This window comes from Notechis scutatus, chromosome 8 (assembly GCF_049901735.1).
Source record: "Notechis scutatus isolate UNSWTSFEM ecotype Mainland chromosome 8, rNotScu1.2, whole genome shotgun sequence".
NCBI lineage: Eukaryota > Metazoa > Chordata > Lepidosauria > Squamata > Elapidae > Notechis > Notechis scutatus.
The window spans coordinates 1,368,890-1,386,009 of NC_142016.1; the positions used below are offsets into that span (position 1 = coordinate 1,368,890).

At 49.5% G+C, this 17,120-nt stretch overlaps 1 protein-coding gene across 1 annotated transcript; it reads right to left on the reverse strand.

The window, feature by feature from the left end:
- Positions 1–327: 327 nt before the first annotated feature.
- AZIN2 (antizyme inhibitor 2) lies at positions 328–16,430 on the reverse strand. The gene is made up of 11 exons (XM_087970259.1): positions 16,261–16,430; positions 16,019–16,135; positions 13,873–14,046; positions 12,948–13,121; positions 10,844–11,016; positions 7,872–8,006; positions 6,299–6,464; positions 5,226–5,388; positions 3,687–3,799; positions 2,242–2,456; positions 328–700 (listed from the first exon to the last, which is right to left on the reverse strand). The coding sequence occupies exons 3-11, from the start codon at positions 13,969–13,971 to the stop codon at positions 556–558; spliced, it is 1,383 nt and encodes a 460-aa protein (XP_087826385.1). The 5' UTR covers positions 13,972–14,046; positions 16,019–16,135; positions 16,261–16,430; the 3' UTR covers positions 328–555.
- Between the last annotated feature and the right edge of the window lie 690 nt (positions 16,431–17,120).

Genomic DNA, 17,120 nt, shown 5'->3' on the forward strand with positions numbered 1-17,120 from the left:
CCTTGTGTGTCCAATCACACTTGGCCAATAAAGAATTCTATTCTATTCTATTCTATTCTATTCTATTCTATTCTATTCTATTCTATTCTATTCTATTCTATTCAGCAGAGGGTTGGACTAGAAGACCTCCAAGGTCCCTTCCAGCTCTATTCTGATTCTGAAGTGCTAACATGCAGACAAAGCAGCCACTGAAGTATCTACCTTGGAATCAAGTAGAACGATGGGCTGCTGTGGCTCCCTTCCCACCTTGTGTGGCTGCAGGGGCCTCCAATCCCTCTGCCGGCTTTGCCCCCCCCAAATGCCCCCCAAGAACACCAAGACCAGGCTAGGAGGAACAGGATTTATGTTGCATACTTAAAAACCACACTGCTTGGAAAGGAAGAAGAAGAAGGAGGAGGAGGAGGAAAAAGCAGGTCCTCCTTCAGGGTAGAATATGCAAGAGGCAGGCCGGCCATTGAGAAAAAGGAGGAAGGGGGAGGCAGGAGAGGGGGAGGCAGGGCTCTGCTGGGAGGGCTCTGCCCCCCGCCCCCTCCCGTGATGAAGGACCGGCACAGCTTACATGATGCTCGCTGGAGTGAAGACGGGGGCGACACACAGGGTGTCCGTGATCTCCCAGCCACAGGAGAGGGGGGCACACGTGCTCTCCCGACCCTCCTCTTCCGGATACAGTGGTTTCCCCTGGAGGAGCTGGACGGCTTCCCTGCAGGAGAAAGGAGCCGGCAGGGGTGAGATCTCCAGCTGCGAGCGGGCTGAGCTTAGAGAGCCTGCCCTGCGGGAAGTGGCAGAGGCCTGACCGCTCCCAGCATCCTTGAAGCCTTAGGCCAGGGGTCTCCACCCTTGGCCACTTTAGCCTGGAGCAAAGCTGGCTGGGGAATTCTGGGAGTTGAAGTCCTCCAGGCTTAAAGGGGGCAAAGTTGGGGACCCCTGCCTTAGATGACCCTTCCCAAAGGGATGGAGTCGGGCAGCTGAGATTCGTGTAACAGAGGCGATGAACAAAAAAGCTCTTGCTTGAGGCTGTTCGCAAAAGCCTTCCTAGTGGCTTACACTGGACATGGGCTCAATGTCTGGAACTGGGCCAAGTGGTCAAGGGGCCACTCTGGGACTCAACCAGCGTTTAAAATATCAGGTTGCAGCCGCCTCAGCCTAAGAGGTGGGACCAGATCAGAAACCGACTCCATTAGATGACTGGGACTCCCTTTGGCTCGGACAGGAACAGAATCTTTGCTTGTCGGTTTTTGTTTGTTTGTTTCTCCTCTCCTCCCTCTTCAAGGATTTGGGGTGGAGGGGAACCAGCCTGAGCCTCTTCCCAATGCTTTCTTCCCTGTTTGGAGACAATACAGGCTTCTGCGCCTGTTGTTGGGTATTGTTGTGGTTCGCTGGCAGCCTGTGCAGATGGCAGTGGAATCAGACAATGGGGAAGAACGGGGACCAGTCTGGGAGTCTGGACAGGACTCGGATGAGGGTCCTGCGTCCAATGCAGAGATGGGGCCAGGACCATCTGGGAGTGGAGTACTGACTCCGGAACCTCCGGAGTCTGGCAGCAGTGAGGCAGAGGACCCAGGGAAGACTCTTCCCAGTGCGTGTGTGCGCAGAGCTGCTAGAAGGCAAAACAAAAGGGCCAACTTGGGAGTAAGGCTGGGAGGTGATTGCCCCTTCCATAAGGGATAAAGGACAGGCAAAGGTGATGAAACCTTTGCAGGAAGCAAAGTTGTTTGTTCTGTTCGGATTAATCCTTGAAGCTCTGGACAGTTTTTTACAGTTCATTTGGCACTTTAGTTGTTGGCAGCAATTCAAAGGAGAGAAAGGTGGGTGCTTATCTCGAGAGACTGTTTGGGAGTCATTACAGGCTGGGAATGAACATAATTCCTAGTGTTGAAATAAAACAAGAGTTGTTTTATCTAAGCGTGGTCTCAGAAGCCATGGCCAGAACAGGTATATGGCTTCTCTATCTGGTTTCTCCCAGTCACCTCTTGGGCTCCCTGCAAGTAGCCTCTAATTCTCCTGTATTTTTTTAAACAACAGGGGAGTGATTCTAGAGTGGTAAGAATGCCCCACAGTTCATTTGCTCTCGTTATTTCAGCATTCTGTGTGATCAACCCCGTAACAAAGAAAGCGGCTCTAGCAATTTCAGAGCCAGAGCAAGATCCAGGCCTGGTGGATTCTACCCCCTGACTGGTGGCTCTGTGGGGTGGGAATGCAGGTGCTCCTCCCCCTCTCCTTCCACTCTGAAAACCATCTTACCAGGCCACTCTGGACATGGCATAGTGCACTGGGGTTGGCGGAGATCCCTGGAAAGAGGAGGGAGCCAGCACAGTGTGGGCCCCCATGTTCTCAAAGATCAGCCAGTCCCCGACCTGCAGCTCAGGCAGTTCCAGGCCGTCTGCAATTCGGTCCAACCCATCACCAGTTGGTCCCCAGAAGCTGCTGTTGTGCAAAGGGAGATCTGGTGGGGGTCTCTGCAAAGACGAGAAAAGGACTGTGACCAGCCAGATCTTCTTGGATCCTCCGCAGATGCAGTTCAAGCTGATTTTTAAGCTGACTTTCTCAAGACGGCACAGCAATGATCTAGAGCAGGGGTGTCCAACCGTGACCACTTGAAGCCTGGCGGACTCCAACTCCCAGAATTCCCCAGCCAGCTTTGCTGGCTGGGGAATTCTGGGAGTTGAAGTCTGCCAGGCTTCAAGTGGCCACGGTTGGACACCCTGATCTAGAGAGAGTCGTCAGTTTACGACCACAGTTCAGCTCAACATTTCCACTGCTACGAAGCAAGACAGGTGTTAAGCTTTCCAGCCACAGTTACCAAGTGAATCACCGTGGTTGTTAAGTTAGCAACATGGTTGTTAAGTGAGCCTGGCTTCCCCCACTGACTCTGCTTTTCGGGAGGTCGCAAAAGGGGATCACGTGATCCCTGGACACTGCGACCGTCGTAAGGACTGGTCGGTTGCCAAGTGGCCGAATTCCGATCACGTGATCACAGGCTGCAACAGTCATAAAGTTACTTTTTTTCAGTGCCATTGTAACTGTGAACGGTCACTAAATGAATGGCTGTAAGTCAAGGACTCTCTTCTGTATTCTGAGACCTTTTATAAATTCTCAGAATCCTAAATCCTTTTTGCAAGATTTTTAGATATTCTGAGATATTCAGAATGTCTGTGGCAGATCATTTCCAGTATTTTAACGTTGGCTACTCTCCCTTTGTATGCTTAGACAGCTCTGCAGGGAAACTGCCGGCCGCCAGCCACGGAAACAGCCCCAAGGGTGACTTCAGGGCAGCTTTGGGGGGAGAGGGGCTCTCATTTGATCCCCACAAGAGCAACTTGAAGAGGGAGAGAGGGAGGGGGGAGAGAGACAGAGAGAGAGAGAGACACACACACAGCGGGGGGAGCAAAGTCGCCCACTGATTCCCATGGTTGGGGTGGAACTGGCGCCTTGCCAGAAGGCTCTGGCAAGAAGGCTCCTTAGGTGACCTGCCCTGGACCGAAAGCTCAGGCCGCTGCCCTGCTGGCCCACGGTCAGGAGAAGGAAGGAAGGAAGCGGGGCGCCTGCAGGGAGGGACATGGGGGGGAGGGGGCCCCGAGCCCTCTTCCTCAAGCCCCCAAGAGGGAGGGAGCCTCGGCACTGGGGTTCCCCTTTGCTGAAGAGAGGAGGGGCTTCGTTCCCTGGCCGAGTGGTGGGCCTCTCCTTACCTTAGGCAGGATGGGGACGGGGCAGGTATTGCTGAAGATGACTGAGCCAAGAGAGCCGTAGACGCCGTCGTTAATACGGTAGACGAAGCTCCTCTTGCCCTTGGCGTCTTCCTCTGAGGAGACCAAACAGCAGGCAGAGTGAGGGAGGCCTTGGGAGACGGAGGGTGGGAAGCCCCCAAGCCAGGTTTCCTCAGCTGGCTTCCTTCTTCAGTTGCAGACCCTCCCTCTTGTGGGGACCTGGACACCCAGCCCTCCTGCCCGAGGAGGAGGACCGAATGTCAGGGTGCAAAACCAGAGCTGCACTTCCTGCCCAGACAGACTGGGGCAACCATTTGGGTGGACACGGGAAGGTTGCTGGTTCCAGAGGAGGAAAGCAGCAGCCCTTCCGTTACAGGCCAGGCTGGCGGATCAGGAACTGGGAAACGCAGCCGTGGGGAGGAAGACTCTCCACAAATGCCTTTTTGGCAGCCATTGCCTCATTTCTGCCTCAGCTGGGATTATTGTTCTCCACCTGGAACTGACTTGGAAGCTGCGGCTGGTCCAGAATGCAGCTGACGTGCAAAAGTGCCCACGTAAGGCCTGGCTTTAGCCTAAGGTCGAGAGGGCTCTGGGCTAGGGTGCCAAAGTTTATGTGGTGCCAATTTAGCCCCTCCTTCTCAAAATAAAGGCCACAAGAAAAATGTTCAAAGTAGGCAAAATGCATGTTTGTGTCTGCGGGAGGTGGCACTATCGATCCACGTGGCCCAGAGCTGACACGGGGCTTTGTACCCAGGTTATGCCATCGTTTGTTGAGCTGCCCTGGCTTCTGGCGCATGCAATGCAGCCGATCATCATTTCTGAAGGCCAGCTGGGCAGAGGGCCAGTCTATCCGCAGCCCACTCGGCTCCTATGAGTTCGGCCTGCACCCACCAGAGCCACCGGCTCCCTCTGGTCAATCAGGGCAGCCCAATGGGAGCCACGAGCGTGCCGCCTCTGTCGTGGTGCCTGGTCAGTGAAGCAGCTTGTCCATTGGGACCCCCCGTTGCTCCTTTCAAAAGGCCCTGTGGGCATTGGGCCAGGGCACTCAGTGAGTCCAGCTCTGAGCGATTGTCAAGAGGGGTTTGGGGGAAACGAACTCAGAAGCGTTACGCTCTGCTTCTGATCAGAGGTAGACGGTTTCATGATTCTTAAACTTGACTTGTTTTGAATCGGGCCACTTTATCAATTGAATCAATAGAATATAAACTCTAGGTTTGCAAAGCAGCTTCTGCTAGAGCTGAGTTTTTATTGGGTCCAGAATGGGGTGGGCAGAGGGGAAAGGTTGTCATTTCCAGCCAGGCTCCCAGAGGGGCAAACCCGGGCAGTCCGAGGACAGCATTGCCCCTCCGAGGAAAGACAGGCAGGGGTGGCCCTGAGTCAAATTAGGGGCCGCCTGTTTGGAGGGATTCACACACTGTGCCCAGCCAGGATGTGGCTGGTTTCTCCTAGCCTTGGGCATTCTATGCCCCCAGTTGCTGGTCCCTGGGGTGGGGAGAGTCTGCTTGGGAACTCTGAACCTACCGTCCGAGCCCAGCTGGTCCAGAGGGACTTCCTTCTTGGCAATGATGTTGACCACCAAGGTGAAGGCCGAATGCACATAGTAGCGCCCCAGCTCAGCCAGGATCTCAACTCCACAGCCTTCAGGGAAGTAGAGGTCCAAGGCAGAGTTGATCACAGCTGCTGTCTGAAAGAGTCCGGTGGGCGAGAGGGAGAAGAGAGGAAACCTCACCATTACAAACACAGGCACCCCAAGTCCTGCCTGGACGTTGCAGCTGTTGGGGAAAGAGGCAGCTGGGGCCAGAAGGGGTGCAGGCAGCCAGACAACCTGCGGTGGGTTGGTTTTCATAGCAGCCGAGAGCAAGTAAGGCTGGAGGAGGCCCTAAGTAAAAGGTCAATCTGGCACAAAGCATGGAAGCTCTTCCATGCACTGCAAGAACCTAGTTCTTTCTTTCTTTCTTTCTTTCTTTCTTTCTTTCTTTCTTTCTTTCTTTCTTTCTTTCTTTCTTTCTTTCTTTCTTTCTTTCTTTCTTTCTTTCTTTCTTTCTCTCTCTCTTTCTCTCTCTCTCTTCCTTCCTCCTCCCATTTCTCCTGCCTTCCTCCCTGCCTTCCTTCCTCTACCCACCCACAAACCCTGTCTGTCTCTCTGTCTGTCTGTCTACCTGATCTAATCTTGCCCTCTCCCAGCCCGTTGTTCATTCCTAGAGAAACCTTCGCCCAGTAACTCTACAAAGGATCTCATCCCATTTTGAATGGTCCTGATTATGTCCCAATGGCTGCGGGTCTTGGCATACCTCTGGGATGTGCTCAGTGCCTGAAACAACAACATCAGTCGCCTCCAAGGCAGAAAACTGAGGCAGAAGAAATCTGGGCCCCTTGGAAGACTTGTGTGTCAGTGCTGGGTATGAATGAGTGTGCCACCTGCTTGAGCCACGCCCTTCGATTCTTCAGACTCATAGTTTGATTTTTTTCCACACAATATTCAATTCTCGACTAAACAAAAATTAGAGTGTGCCCCCCCCCATCAAGGGCCCAGGGCACTCCTGGCAGGCTGAGAGGCTCCCAAAGTAGGATTCAAGCATGAGGAGGACCCTTACCTCTTCGAAGTGCCTCCTAGACTCTTCAGCACTGGGAAGTCCTCCTCCAATGACCAGGAGGTGTATCTTGTAGCCTAGCTCTGCACCCATTTCCACGACCAGGCGAGCATCTGCTATGGATTGGGTGAAGACCTGAGGGTCAGTGCAGCTGCTTCCAATGTGAAAGCTAGAAAGGAAAGCAATTCAACACCACAGACAATACTGCTACCCTTCAAAAAGACCTCGACTATGTATCAGAATGGTCAAACAAATGGCAACTTCAAATCTCAACAAATAAATGCTCCGTCCTACATATTGGCAAAAAAAATAATCAGAAAATAAAATACAAGCTGAATAGTCAAGACCTTGTTGATGATCCAAACTCTGTAAAGGACCTTGGAGTACTCATCCTAATGACCTAAGTGCTAGAGCCCACTGTAACTACATAGCCAAAAAGGCGTTAAGAGTTGTTAACCTAATCTTACATAGCTTTTTCTCTGGTAATATTACATTAATAACTAGAGCATACAAAACATTTGCTAGACCAATACTCGAATACAGCTCATCAGTCTGGAACCCACATTAAGTATCTGATATTAACACAGTTGAGAAAGTCCAGAAATATTTCACAAGAAGAGTTCTCCACTCATCTACTTGCAGAATACCTTATGCCACCAGACTTGAAATTCTGGACCTAGAAAATCTAGAACTACGCTGCATTCAGTCCAATCTAAGTATAGTATATAAAATCATACATTGCAATGTCCTACCAGTCAATGAATACTTCAGCTTCAACCCATACAACAATAGATACAAACTCAAGGTTAATCGCACCAAACTGGATTGCAGGAAATACGACTTCAGCAACAGAGTGGTCAATGTCTGGAATACTCTACCTGACTCTGTGGTTTCTTCCCCAAACCCCAAAAACTTTAACCTTAGACTGTCTACTATTGACCTCACCCCTTTCCTAAGAGGTCTGCAGAGGGCGTGGATAAGCGCACCAACGTGCCTACCATCCCTGTCCTTTTGTTTCTTTTATATATATTTTTATTTTTCTTATATGTATCCATGTATTCATAACTATGTTTTTACTTATACCTATTATCTTGTAAACAATTGACAAATAAACAAATAAAATAAAATAAAAATAAATAAAATAAATTGCCTGTGAACACTTCTATCTACCAGATTTACTCAGTGAAATTGGGGGGCACACTGCTAATGTTGCCCTCTGCCTGACTGCGTGGCAACTCCTATGGGTCACCTCACCACCCAGATATTGCTTGCTCCCAGGTAATTGGGGTCCCCACCTCAGACACATCCATGGTTTTCTTTCTTTGGTCAGAGAAAAGCCCTGTCCTCCCATGTCTCCTCCACTCTATATACCCCCTTCAACACAAGAGCTTCACAGCAGGTGTTTTCAGGTATTTCCAGCCTTTTAACCTTTTAACTGCTAGCCCAATAATCAAAGACACCAAGACCTCCAGCAAAAGGTGAAGGCACAGAGGCCATTGGGAGAAAAAACTTAGTACACAGCGGAGGGACCAGGGAGAGTTGGCAACTGGCATGAGAAAAGCATCTCTGACCCTACCTGATGCCCACCACCTCAATGTCCATCTGCTTTGCAATCTCGAGGAGATGTCGGCAGGTTTTAAGGGTGGCACCAAATTTCACACTCAGATGATTGGCGCACCTGGAGTCATCGGTGGCCAGCTGCAGAATCATTCTGGGGAATAGGATGGACAGACTTGTTTGGCTACAGTTAACAACTATGCCTTATCTTCTGTTTGCATGATGCAATTGTGCCCCTTGATGTCATTGTACACGTATGCAAATGACACAAATTACATAATTAAGGTCATTTTAAAATTATGCACATGATCGTTCTCATACATACAAACAAACACTATCAGCCCTCCAAGGCTGATAGTGAAACTAGGAAACCTGAGTGAGGCAAACTGCTATTACCTTTATTATCAGGTTATATTCACACAATCTTATAAGTCTAAATGCTCTCCTCCCCCCATTATCTTTGTGAGGTCTAGGGAGGGTCTTCTCTGAGACGCTATTTCAGGCTACAATTCTGCTCTGGACTCAGATTTCTTTTATCTGACTGCTGTCTTGATTGCGGCTCTTCCTCCTGGGCCACCAGGTCATTCCTCCTGCCCGTGACACACATAACCTTTGTTCAACTATTGTTTGTTGCAAAAGAATAAAACAGGCTGCATTTGCAGAACGCACCAAACCAGGGAGGTCCTGGTGGTAACATTCAATATTTTAAGAGCAAGAAAATGGTTGCTGTGGAACCAGTCAAGAAGCCTTTTGTTTACCGAACAGCAGCAAAAGTGGTGAGTAGCTTTGTTCCTTCCACACAGAGGACTCACAAGTGAGCGGACTCCTAAGGCAGCCGGTTCTGCTGCGGAGAAGCTCTTTCTGTTAGGAGAATTCCTCCCATGGTCCAGCTAAAACTTCTTTCCTTCTAATTGGAGACCATCGTTTCTTGTCTTCTCAAACAGCTCTGAAACTTCAGAGATCGGGCAGGAGAGGTTGATGCAGGTCCTGTCCGTGAAGAAGGGCCACCTGGCAGGACCCCAGAAGAGGGCTTTTTCTCCTGCACCTGCCCCCACCCTCTGGAACCTTATTACACTAACACACACACACACATATACACACGTGGTGAAATTCAAAAATTTTTTCCTACCGGTTCTGTGTGCGTGGCTTGGTATAATAGTCAGAGCAACCAGGGGCGATTTTTTACCGATTCAAATCGTCCCTACCGCCTCTCTCCCGAGCCGGGCCGAGGTAGTTGAATTTCATTCCTGACACACACCCATCAGATTTGCCCCAACACAAGATCTTAAAAGACATTTTACCACCAAGCCTGGGGACCTAATGGTGTGGATAAGCCTGTTTATCAGTTATCTTAAGTGGGATGGTTATTAGAGCTGTTGTGGGTTGGTTTTTCAACTGCTATCTATGTTATTTCTTGTTTTAATTCTATTTTTCACAGCCCAGAGTCATGTACTTGGGATGGGCAGCCATATCAAATTAAATAATAAAATTCTTCCATGTATTCTTCCATGTGACAATTTGTCAAAAACCTGAAGGCAGATATCATACCTATTTCCAAAGGTGCTTTTTTCAAGAGGCAACTGGATATTTTGGTTTTTCTTTGAAGAGGTTTCGCTTCTCATCCAAGAAGCTTCTTCAGCTCTGGCTGGATGGTGGGGAATGGAAGGATTTATACCATGGAAGTATAAACCCTTCCATTTCCCACCGCACATCCAGCGCTGAAGAAGCTTTTTGGATGAGAAGCGAAACATCTTCAAAGAAAAACCAGAAAGTTCAGTTACCTCGTGAAAAAAGCACCTCTGGGACAACCGTGACCTGGATGATTCAGAATCTCCATAGACATACCTACTTCTACCTTTTTTCTCTAGGCTAATCATACCTCTTTTCTTCAATTGCTCCTGCTAGATCCTTCATCACCTTGGTTGCTTAACCCAAGAAATGAATCGAGTCAACTGAGGTTCCCAACAGCCACCTCCAAATGGGCACTGAAATTTTATTCTCATAACACATTTACCTTAGCTGGTTAAAACCCTGAAGCTACATTTACATCATAATGTTGAATCTGATTAGTTTTAATGTTGCTTAGTATTTTTCTGGTTTAGTGTGTTTTGCAAATCTAGCTTTAGTTTACTGTTGATGTAAAGTACGTGTGAAACTTGAAAATGGGTAATTTAGTAATGAAGTTACACACATGCAAACCCAGCCAGAAAATCTCTCTTCTGATTTAATTCTGAATTTTATTTTGCTGATTAACATCCACCTTTCCAAGTTGTGCAGATGTGACTTGCTGGTCCATCAATTGGCCAACCACATTTAACGTTGTGTGAACTCAGCCCAGGTTATGGCAGCTTAGCGCGTGGTGCTGCCCCAAAAATATAAGCTGAGTTACCCCTGGACCATGGAAAGCCAGATTGCAAATGCCAAATCCTCATCGGCCCCAGTTTGAACAGGAGAAAATGGGATTCCAGAGAGGAAACAAATAAGGGGAAGAATGAATTGTTACATACTTGTAATTGTTCATGCTATATTAAAAAACAAGAGGGAGGAAATTGAGTTTGTACTGTGAGAATTTCAAAATACTTGGTTGTGTTGACACAACATTATTCCCCGTTGTTAACTAAATCCTGGTTTAGTTAATTAATGCTGAACCATTCAGTGGCAAAGATTGCCTAATGCCCTAAGATAGTAATCAGCCTTCCCACTTGGGGCTTCAGTGCTCCTGGCTCTGTCAAATCCATAGTATTTTTTCTCCTGCTTTTCCTTAAACCGAATAGAAATTTTCTTTCTTTGAAGAGGAGACGAGTGTGTACCTATCTCCAGAAATCTCCCGGGTTCTTTAGAGGAAGAAAGCCTCTTCTCTCCTACCAGAAACTCTTTCTAGGAGTCTAACAGCTCTGGGAGGCTTCGTGTTTAGTACCCAGTTATGACCTGTTTTCTCCCCCCCACCCTTTTGCAGCTGCCTCTTTCTGCATCACGCCCACAGGTACCCACCTGGCAGACGGGTACCTCCGTGCTACTTTCCCGAGCTCCACTTCATTGTCAAAAGTCATCAGCTGCACCCCTTGGCTGGCCGCATATTGGATCAGGGAGACCTGCTTGCAGGGGCTGGCACAGATGATCCTCTCCAGTGGAACTCCAGTACTCTTCACCAGGGCCATCTCTGTCTGGGGGTGACAACCAGAGAAGGTCAAGGGACTTGGGGCTGGGGGTGATGGGGCCAAGACCCCCCCCAGGCTCCTGCGTCCTGCGAAACCCCTCTGGAGAGAGGCAATTGTAAAGGGTTCAAGTCGCCCTGAAATGCTAACCTTAAGGGGCCGGGCCAGTGATCCAGAAGGCCAAGGGTGGGCTTCAGAGCCAGGCGCCATGGGAGTTTGCTTTGCTTTGCTGTTGTTCTCACTGCACGTGTTTCCTGCTGGCGAGTCCCTAGGCTGGCTCGTCTCTATCATCCACCCAAATGTGGCAAGCCTGGGCACTTAACCAACGGGGCAGCTGTGATTCGCTTAGCTACCGTGACAGAAAGGTCAAAGAATCAGGCAGGGCCCACTTAAAGCCACCCCCTTGCTAAGCAGTGGAAAGTGTGATCCCAGCCGTAGTCCTAAGTCAAGGACTCCCTGTCACACCTTCCAGTCAGGGTCACTTTGCAGGCAGAAACTGGTCCCTCCCTGCTTGTGACGGGCATCTTCCTCAATCAGCAGATCTGATACTAATTGAATTGATTGAATTCAGTCTGTCTAATATCTATGTACATTTATCTATGCAGTATGGGTGAAATACTGTTTATCCTTGTTATTTTCTCTACTTCCCCTCTTGCTGGTATTATTATGATGATGATGATTCTGCTGTTTTACATGTACACTAAGAGCTTCTGCACCAGAGACAAATTGCTTGTGTGTCTAATCACACTTGGCCAATTCAAGTCAATTTCCATCTTAATGACCACCAGGTTCTTCTGAGGCTGTTCTTGGCACACTGATCTTTCAAGCTTTTTTTTTTTTAAATTATCACATACATCTGACTGATGCATGTTGATCCTGAACCTCTTCTTAAAGGAACCATTTCAGGAATAGCTTGCAAACCCTTGGGGAGGTGATGCCTGGAGAGTTTGCGGTCCACAGGCACCCGGCCTTGCAAAATTAAGAGAGGCCTCTTGTGGCTTTGAGCTGCTATTAGATCCCATGGCTTCATTCTCCAAACACACGATGCATGTTGCTCTAGGCATCCATCCGGTCTCTCTTGAAGGCCTTTTTTCCCTCACTGTTTTTATCCCAGGTTATTGAAGTACCTAAATCCAGATGTTTCCAAGTTCCAGAGGTTCTCCAGCTGTAGTATTATCAGATCTGCTTGAAAGACACGGATTGGGGGAGAGGCTCATCACAAGCAGGGAGGGGCCGGTTTCTACCTGCAAAGGGACTCTGACCGGAAGGCATGCCTGCAACTGGGATCAGACGTTCCACTGCTAAGCAAGGGGCTGGTTTTCAGCAGGCCCTGCCTGATCTTTCAAGGCAGTTGAATGATTGGTTACTGAGTGAATCACATGAATCCAGCTGCCCCATTTACTTTATGGCAAATGGCAATCAGGTGATCCCAGGGCACTGGAACCCTCCTAAGGAGCTGCTGGCTGCCAAGCACCCAAATTCTGATCTTGGGACTGTGAGGGTGCTGGGAGAATTGCAAGTGTGAGGACTGAATAGTCATAAACCGAGGACTGGCAGCAGCCAGGCTGCCTATCAAGATTCGTTGGAGAAACAAGACTAAGGCTCACAGCCGGGTACGAAAGCCTTGATCCGCTGCAGGGGAGCCCTGCACGTCAGGGGCTCCTGCTTGGGCTGAAAAGGGAAATGGCACCCTCTTCCTTTTCTGTGGGGCACCCAGAGGACATCCAAAAGGTGCTTCTTTTGACAAAGGCAACTGGACTGCCTTTGTTTTCCCTGGAAGACGTTTTGCTTCTCGGCCAGGAAACTCCTTCAGTCGGTGTTCCTGGGTTCACGTGGTTCCGTGTGACTGAAACTCTGCCTCTGGACCTTTGTGCCTGCACCCTGCAGAGCCCCCCACTCCTCTGCCCCCATCTCTCCAGGAGCCCCACCCCCACCCCCACCTTGTTGGTGCAGCTGAATCCGGCCCCCAGCCCAGCCAGCATCTGCACCACACCCTGGCTGCTGTTGCACTTCAAGGGGTAGACGGGCTTGACCCGTGGCAGGGCCTTGAGGAGGCGCATGTGTTTCTTCATCACATCCTCGAGATTTGCCACGAAAAAGGCTTCTCGGCTACCCTGGAGAGGAAAAGGCATGATCAACACCAGCACAAAGTGGTCTGTTTTGCACCCGGCTCTCCGGGGGCCTCCCCACCTCCGTAAAGATTGGAATTGGGGTGCTTCCCTTCCGGCGCTGAATCCCCATGTCCCCAGCCAGCTCCAGAGGGTCATCCTGGGCTGTCTTAGGAGCCTCACAGGTTAGTTGCCAACACCAAGCAGAAGACTCTCTTTCCGCTTTTGGCAGTGGGGGTGCACTAACTTTGGTTGCACAAATTCTATGGTGGAAGAGCTGAATTCTGTGTACCTTGTGGAGTCATATGACGAGTCTTGTCCTTTATCCCATATGGCTCAGCCACACTTGTCAATGGGCCATCCACACCCTGGGATGCAGTGGTGGGATTCAAATTTTTTTACAACTGGTTCTGTGGGCGTGGCTTGGTGGGCGTGGCAGGGGAAGGTTACTGCAAAATCCCCCTTCCCTCCCCATCCCACTGACCTGCTTTCCAGCTCTGTTCTCCTGTGCAGGGCAACCAAAGAAGACCCAGCCAATCAGCTGGGACTCAATGGGAGGCAGAGAAGAGATGGGGTTGGCGGGGCCAGTCAGGGGTGGGATTGGCCAGTTCTCCAAACTACTCAACATTTCTGCTACCGGTGGTTCTCCAGAACTGGTCAGAACCTGCTGAATCCCACCTTTGCTGGGATGATATACACCCACCCACCCTACCTCCATCCTCCATGCATGGAAAGCCTTGGTCCTCTTGGTCCTCACCATCTGGGCAACTTTGAGGAGGAGACTCTCCAGGAGATCCCTAGTGGTGAAGCCCTCCTCCACCATCATGACATCCGATTCATCCAGGTACCTGGTCATTGTTACCACCAAAGGAGGATCTTTCTTTGAAAGCCTCCGTCAGTAGTGGGGAATAGTTTTTAAGTATGCAACACACTGTGGAGAGAAAGAGACAACATCAGGAAGCTCCTCCTCAACCATCTGAGATGGCAAACAGCTATTTCACAGCAGTGGCTCTTCTGCCAGGTGCTGGATGGTTTACTCAGTAGGTTAGAAAGGGTTCTCCTTCCTGAACCTGGCAGGAGGTCACCAAGGCTCATGGATCTCTTTCTCCAACCTTGATGCAAAGCACAGCAAAATATTTCAGGTAGGAAAAGGTGTCCAGAAAGTCTGAAGATCTGTTGGCCAACTATGATGATGAGGATTTTGGAAAGCTTTTAACAAAAGTAGTTAGTTGGGAAAGGTGCTACCAGGCTCCTGATCAATATATCTACATGTACAGGAAAAGACCTTTCAGTGACTACTATGAGGCCTGGGTGCAGACTCTGATTTTTACAGGTCCAGCAGATGAGGCTGACCTGAAACTAGGTATTTGCAACATCTGCTCTACTTTTACGTCCTCTGATCAGATCCAGATGGTGACATTTTTGTCTTGCTTGCTGAAATGCAAAATGCCAGCATGCTGCTTTCTCCCACACCTATAAAGAGGGTAAAAGTGGCTGAATGCTTTGCACATCACTTGCCCTTTTGTTTAATGGCGCTTTCTTAAGTTGGATGGCAGGGCTGACGAGCCCCATTGGCCCACTAAAGTCAGTCACTTTGTTCCAGAAACTTGTTAGACGAAGATAATGGGGTGGGGAAAGTTTGTAACTGCGGACAAAAGGAGCGTCTGTGCAGAAAGCATCATCCCAGGTTTGTGCTTCGTTTCTAGCCCTCTGCCCTCTGTTAGCCATTGGGTAAATGCACAACCCTTCCCCTGGCACCAAAATTCACTTGTGGCCTTTGGGACACAGTAATTGCTGATTAGCAGCTTCCCTTGTTTCTGATTAATATGTGTAAAATAAAAGGTCATGGAAAAACTCAGATTGAGGCAGAACTCTTAGTGAAGTGATAAATTGTGAGGGTAACTTAGAATGTGCCTCTGGAGTAAGAATGCCCGTACTCCTGGCCTCTGGTGTGTGTGTGTGTGTGTGTGTGTGTGTGTGTGTGTGTGTGAGCGTCCCTATTTTTACTGATGAATTATTGGATCGGAATAGGTCTGCCTTAGCCATGAAAGCCAGCTGGGTGGCTTTGGACCAGTCTCTCGCTCTCAGCCTAGCTTACCTCACAGGATTGTTGTTGTGGGGAGAGTGGGAGGAGGAAGGAGCGTTGGATATATTTGCCCTCTCGACTTATTTGTAAAAAATAATAAAGGTGGGATACAAATAAAATAAAAACATATGAATCAATGGTCACCCAGGTGAGGGTTTAGAAAACATTCTAGAAGCCAGGAAATTGATTCTAACTTTTTGGTTTTTGCTCCAGCAGGTTTGCAAAAGGGAACAAGAGAAGAAGATCATTGCCCAGCCTGTTTCATGTCCTGGGAAGCATCGAAGGAACCCAACAGGAAGAGGAGCTGCTGCGTAAGTTGAGAGGAGAATTTTGGATTTGCAAAGAGAAAGGGACCCTCTGAGACTCAGCAACATCTCATTTGTAGAAATCCCCGTTCCGTCTGCCCACCCAGCCAATCATCCATTCACCCTCCCACCCACACCAAGCCTGGAAGAAGAAAACTTAATAGGGATTTAAATGGGACAACAAATTGGATAAAAGTTATCTGAGAAACTGCACGTTTATATTTGTTGGTGTGCATCGCTACTGTCCTTTAAATACTTATGGCATTTCTTTTTAAAAAGTGAGCTTTTGTGCGCAGGCCTTGATCTGCCTCCCCTGCCAGCCTCTCTTGCGTGTCCCCACATGTCAGACAGAGAAGGGGGGGGGGGTGTTAACCCATATTAAATCATTTAATGGGTCAGAGAAGAGGGAGCGGATCTCCGCTGCTCCTGGCCTCTTTCCATGTTATGGGGATGGTGGTGTTTCCCCTCCCTGCCCCCCCACCAGTCCTTGCCCCGGGGGGGTGGGGGCTCACCGTCCCGAAGCCTTCCTCCTTCCCAGGTGGCTAGGTGCAATGCCAGGGGGGTTCTCCGGTGAACTCTGAGCTTCTGCAACACCCCGAGGCGCGGTTGCTGCTGGGGATCCGAGGTCTCTGCAGAGGGGCAGACGAGAGACGGGCAGGAGGATCAGGAACTCCCCAGGCTCCCACTCCCCTAATCCACAGCCCAAGCGCCCCCCCCCGCCCACTGCTCGACCCCTGTCCTCCCTTCCACCCACCTTAAAAAGCATTTAAACGGATTTTGCCCATGGGTCTCCCAAGAGTAAATATAGGCTTCGGCAGTGGCTCCTCCTCCTCCTCCTCCTCCTCCAAAGCCTACACCATGCAAAGCAGCACCAGCTAATCTTCAGCTCTAGGTAGATGCTGGTCCCTTATATTTTGCCCCCCCCCCATCTCTGCTCACAAGAGTCGCCATGGTGACCAAGCCCAGCAATCCAATTGGCTGAGGGGGAAAGAAACAAAGCAGGAGTGATGGAGAGATGCCTGGAAGGGAGAGGCTTCTGGCTGATGGGGGGAGGATTTTCCTTGGGGGTGGAAGCGGCTGCCCAGATGTGTGGCTGCCCTCCGCCAGTTGCAGAGCAGGGGTCTCCCTGAGGAAGGGCGCCAAACAGGATCGCTCACTCAGCACAAGGACTTATTTACAGTCAGCCGGACAACTGCCACCCTCCTGGCACCGGATACGCCCAGACAAAAGAGTTTAGGGACTTTTTATATACATTTATGCATTCCGTGACACGGCATATTAAAATGGAATGTTTTGTGTGGATTTTATATGGCTACTTTCTCTTTCTTACTGCTTATATGCCTTTTTCACCTTCCCCTACAGTAATGTCAGGTTCTGCACAAGCATGTTTCCAAAAGCAAGAAAGCCATTGTTAAAAGAGAAAAAAAACCACAAAACGTAAAAGCTTTGCTTTCGCTTCAGAAGCGCCCAGGCTAGTGGTACAGTGGAAAACAGGAATTTTGCAAACTGCTCTTCCTAAACCAGTTGTCAACACAAGATGGCAGAACCCTTCCGATAGAGGCATGCCCACACCCATTTCCAAACTGGATTCCGCTGGGCCTTCTGATGAAGGAG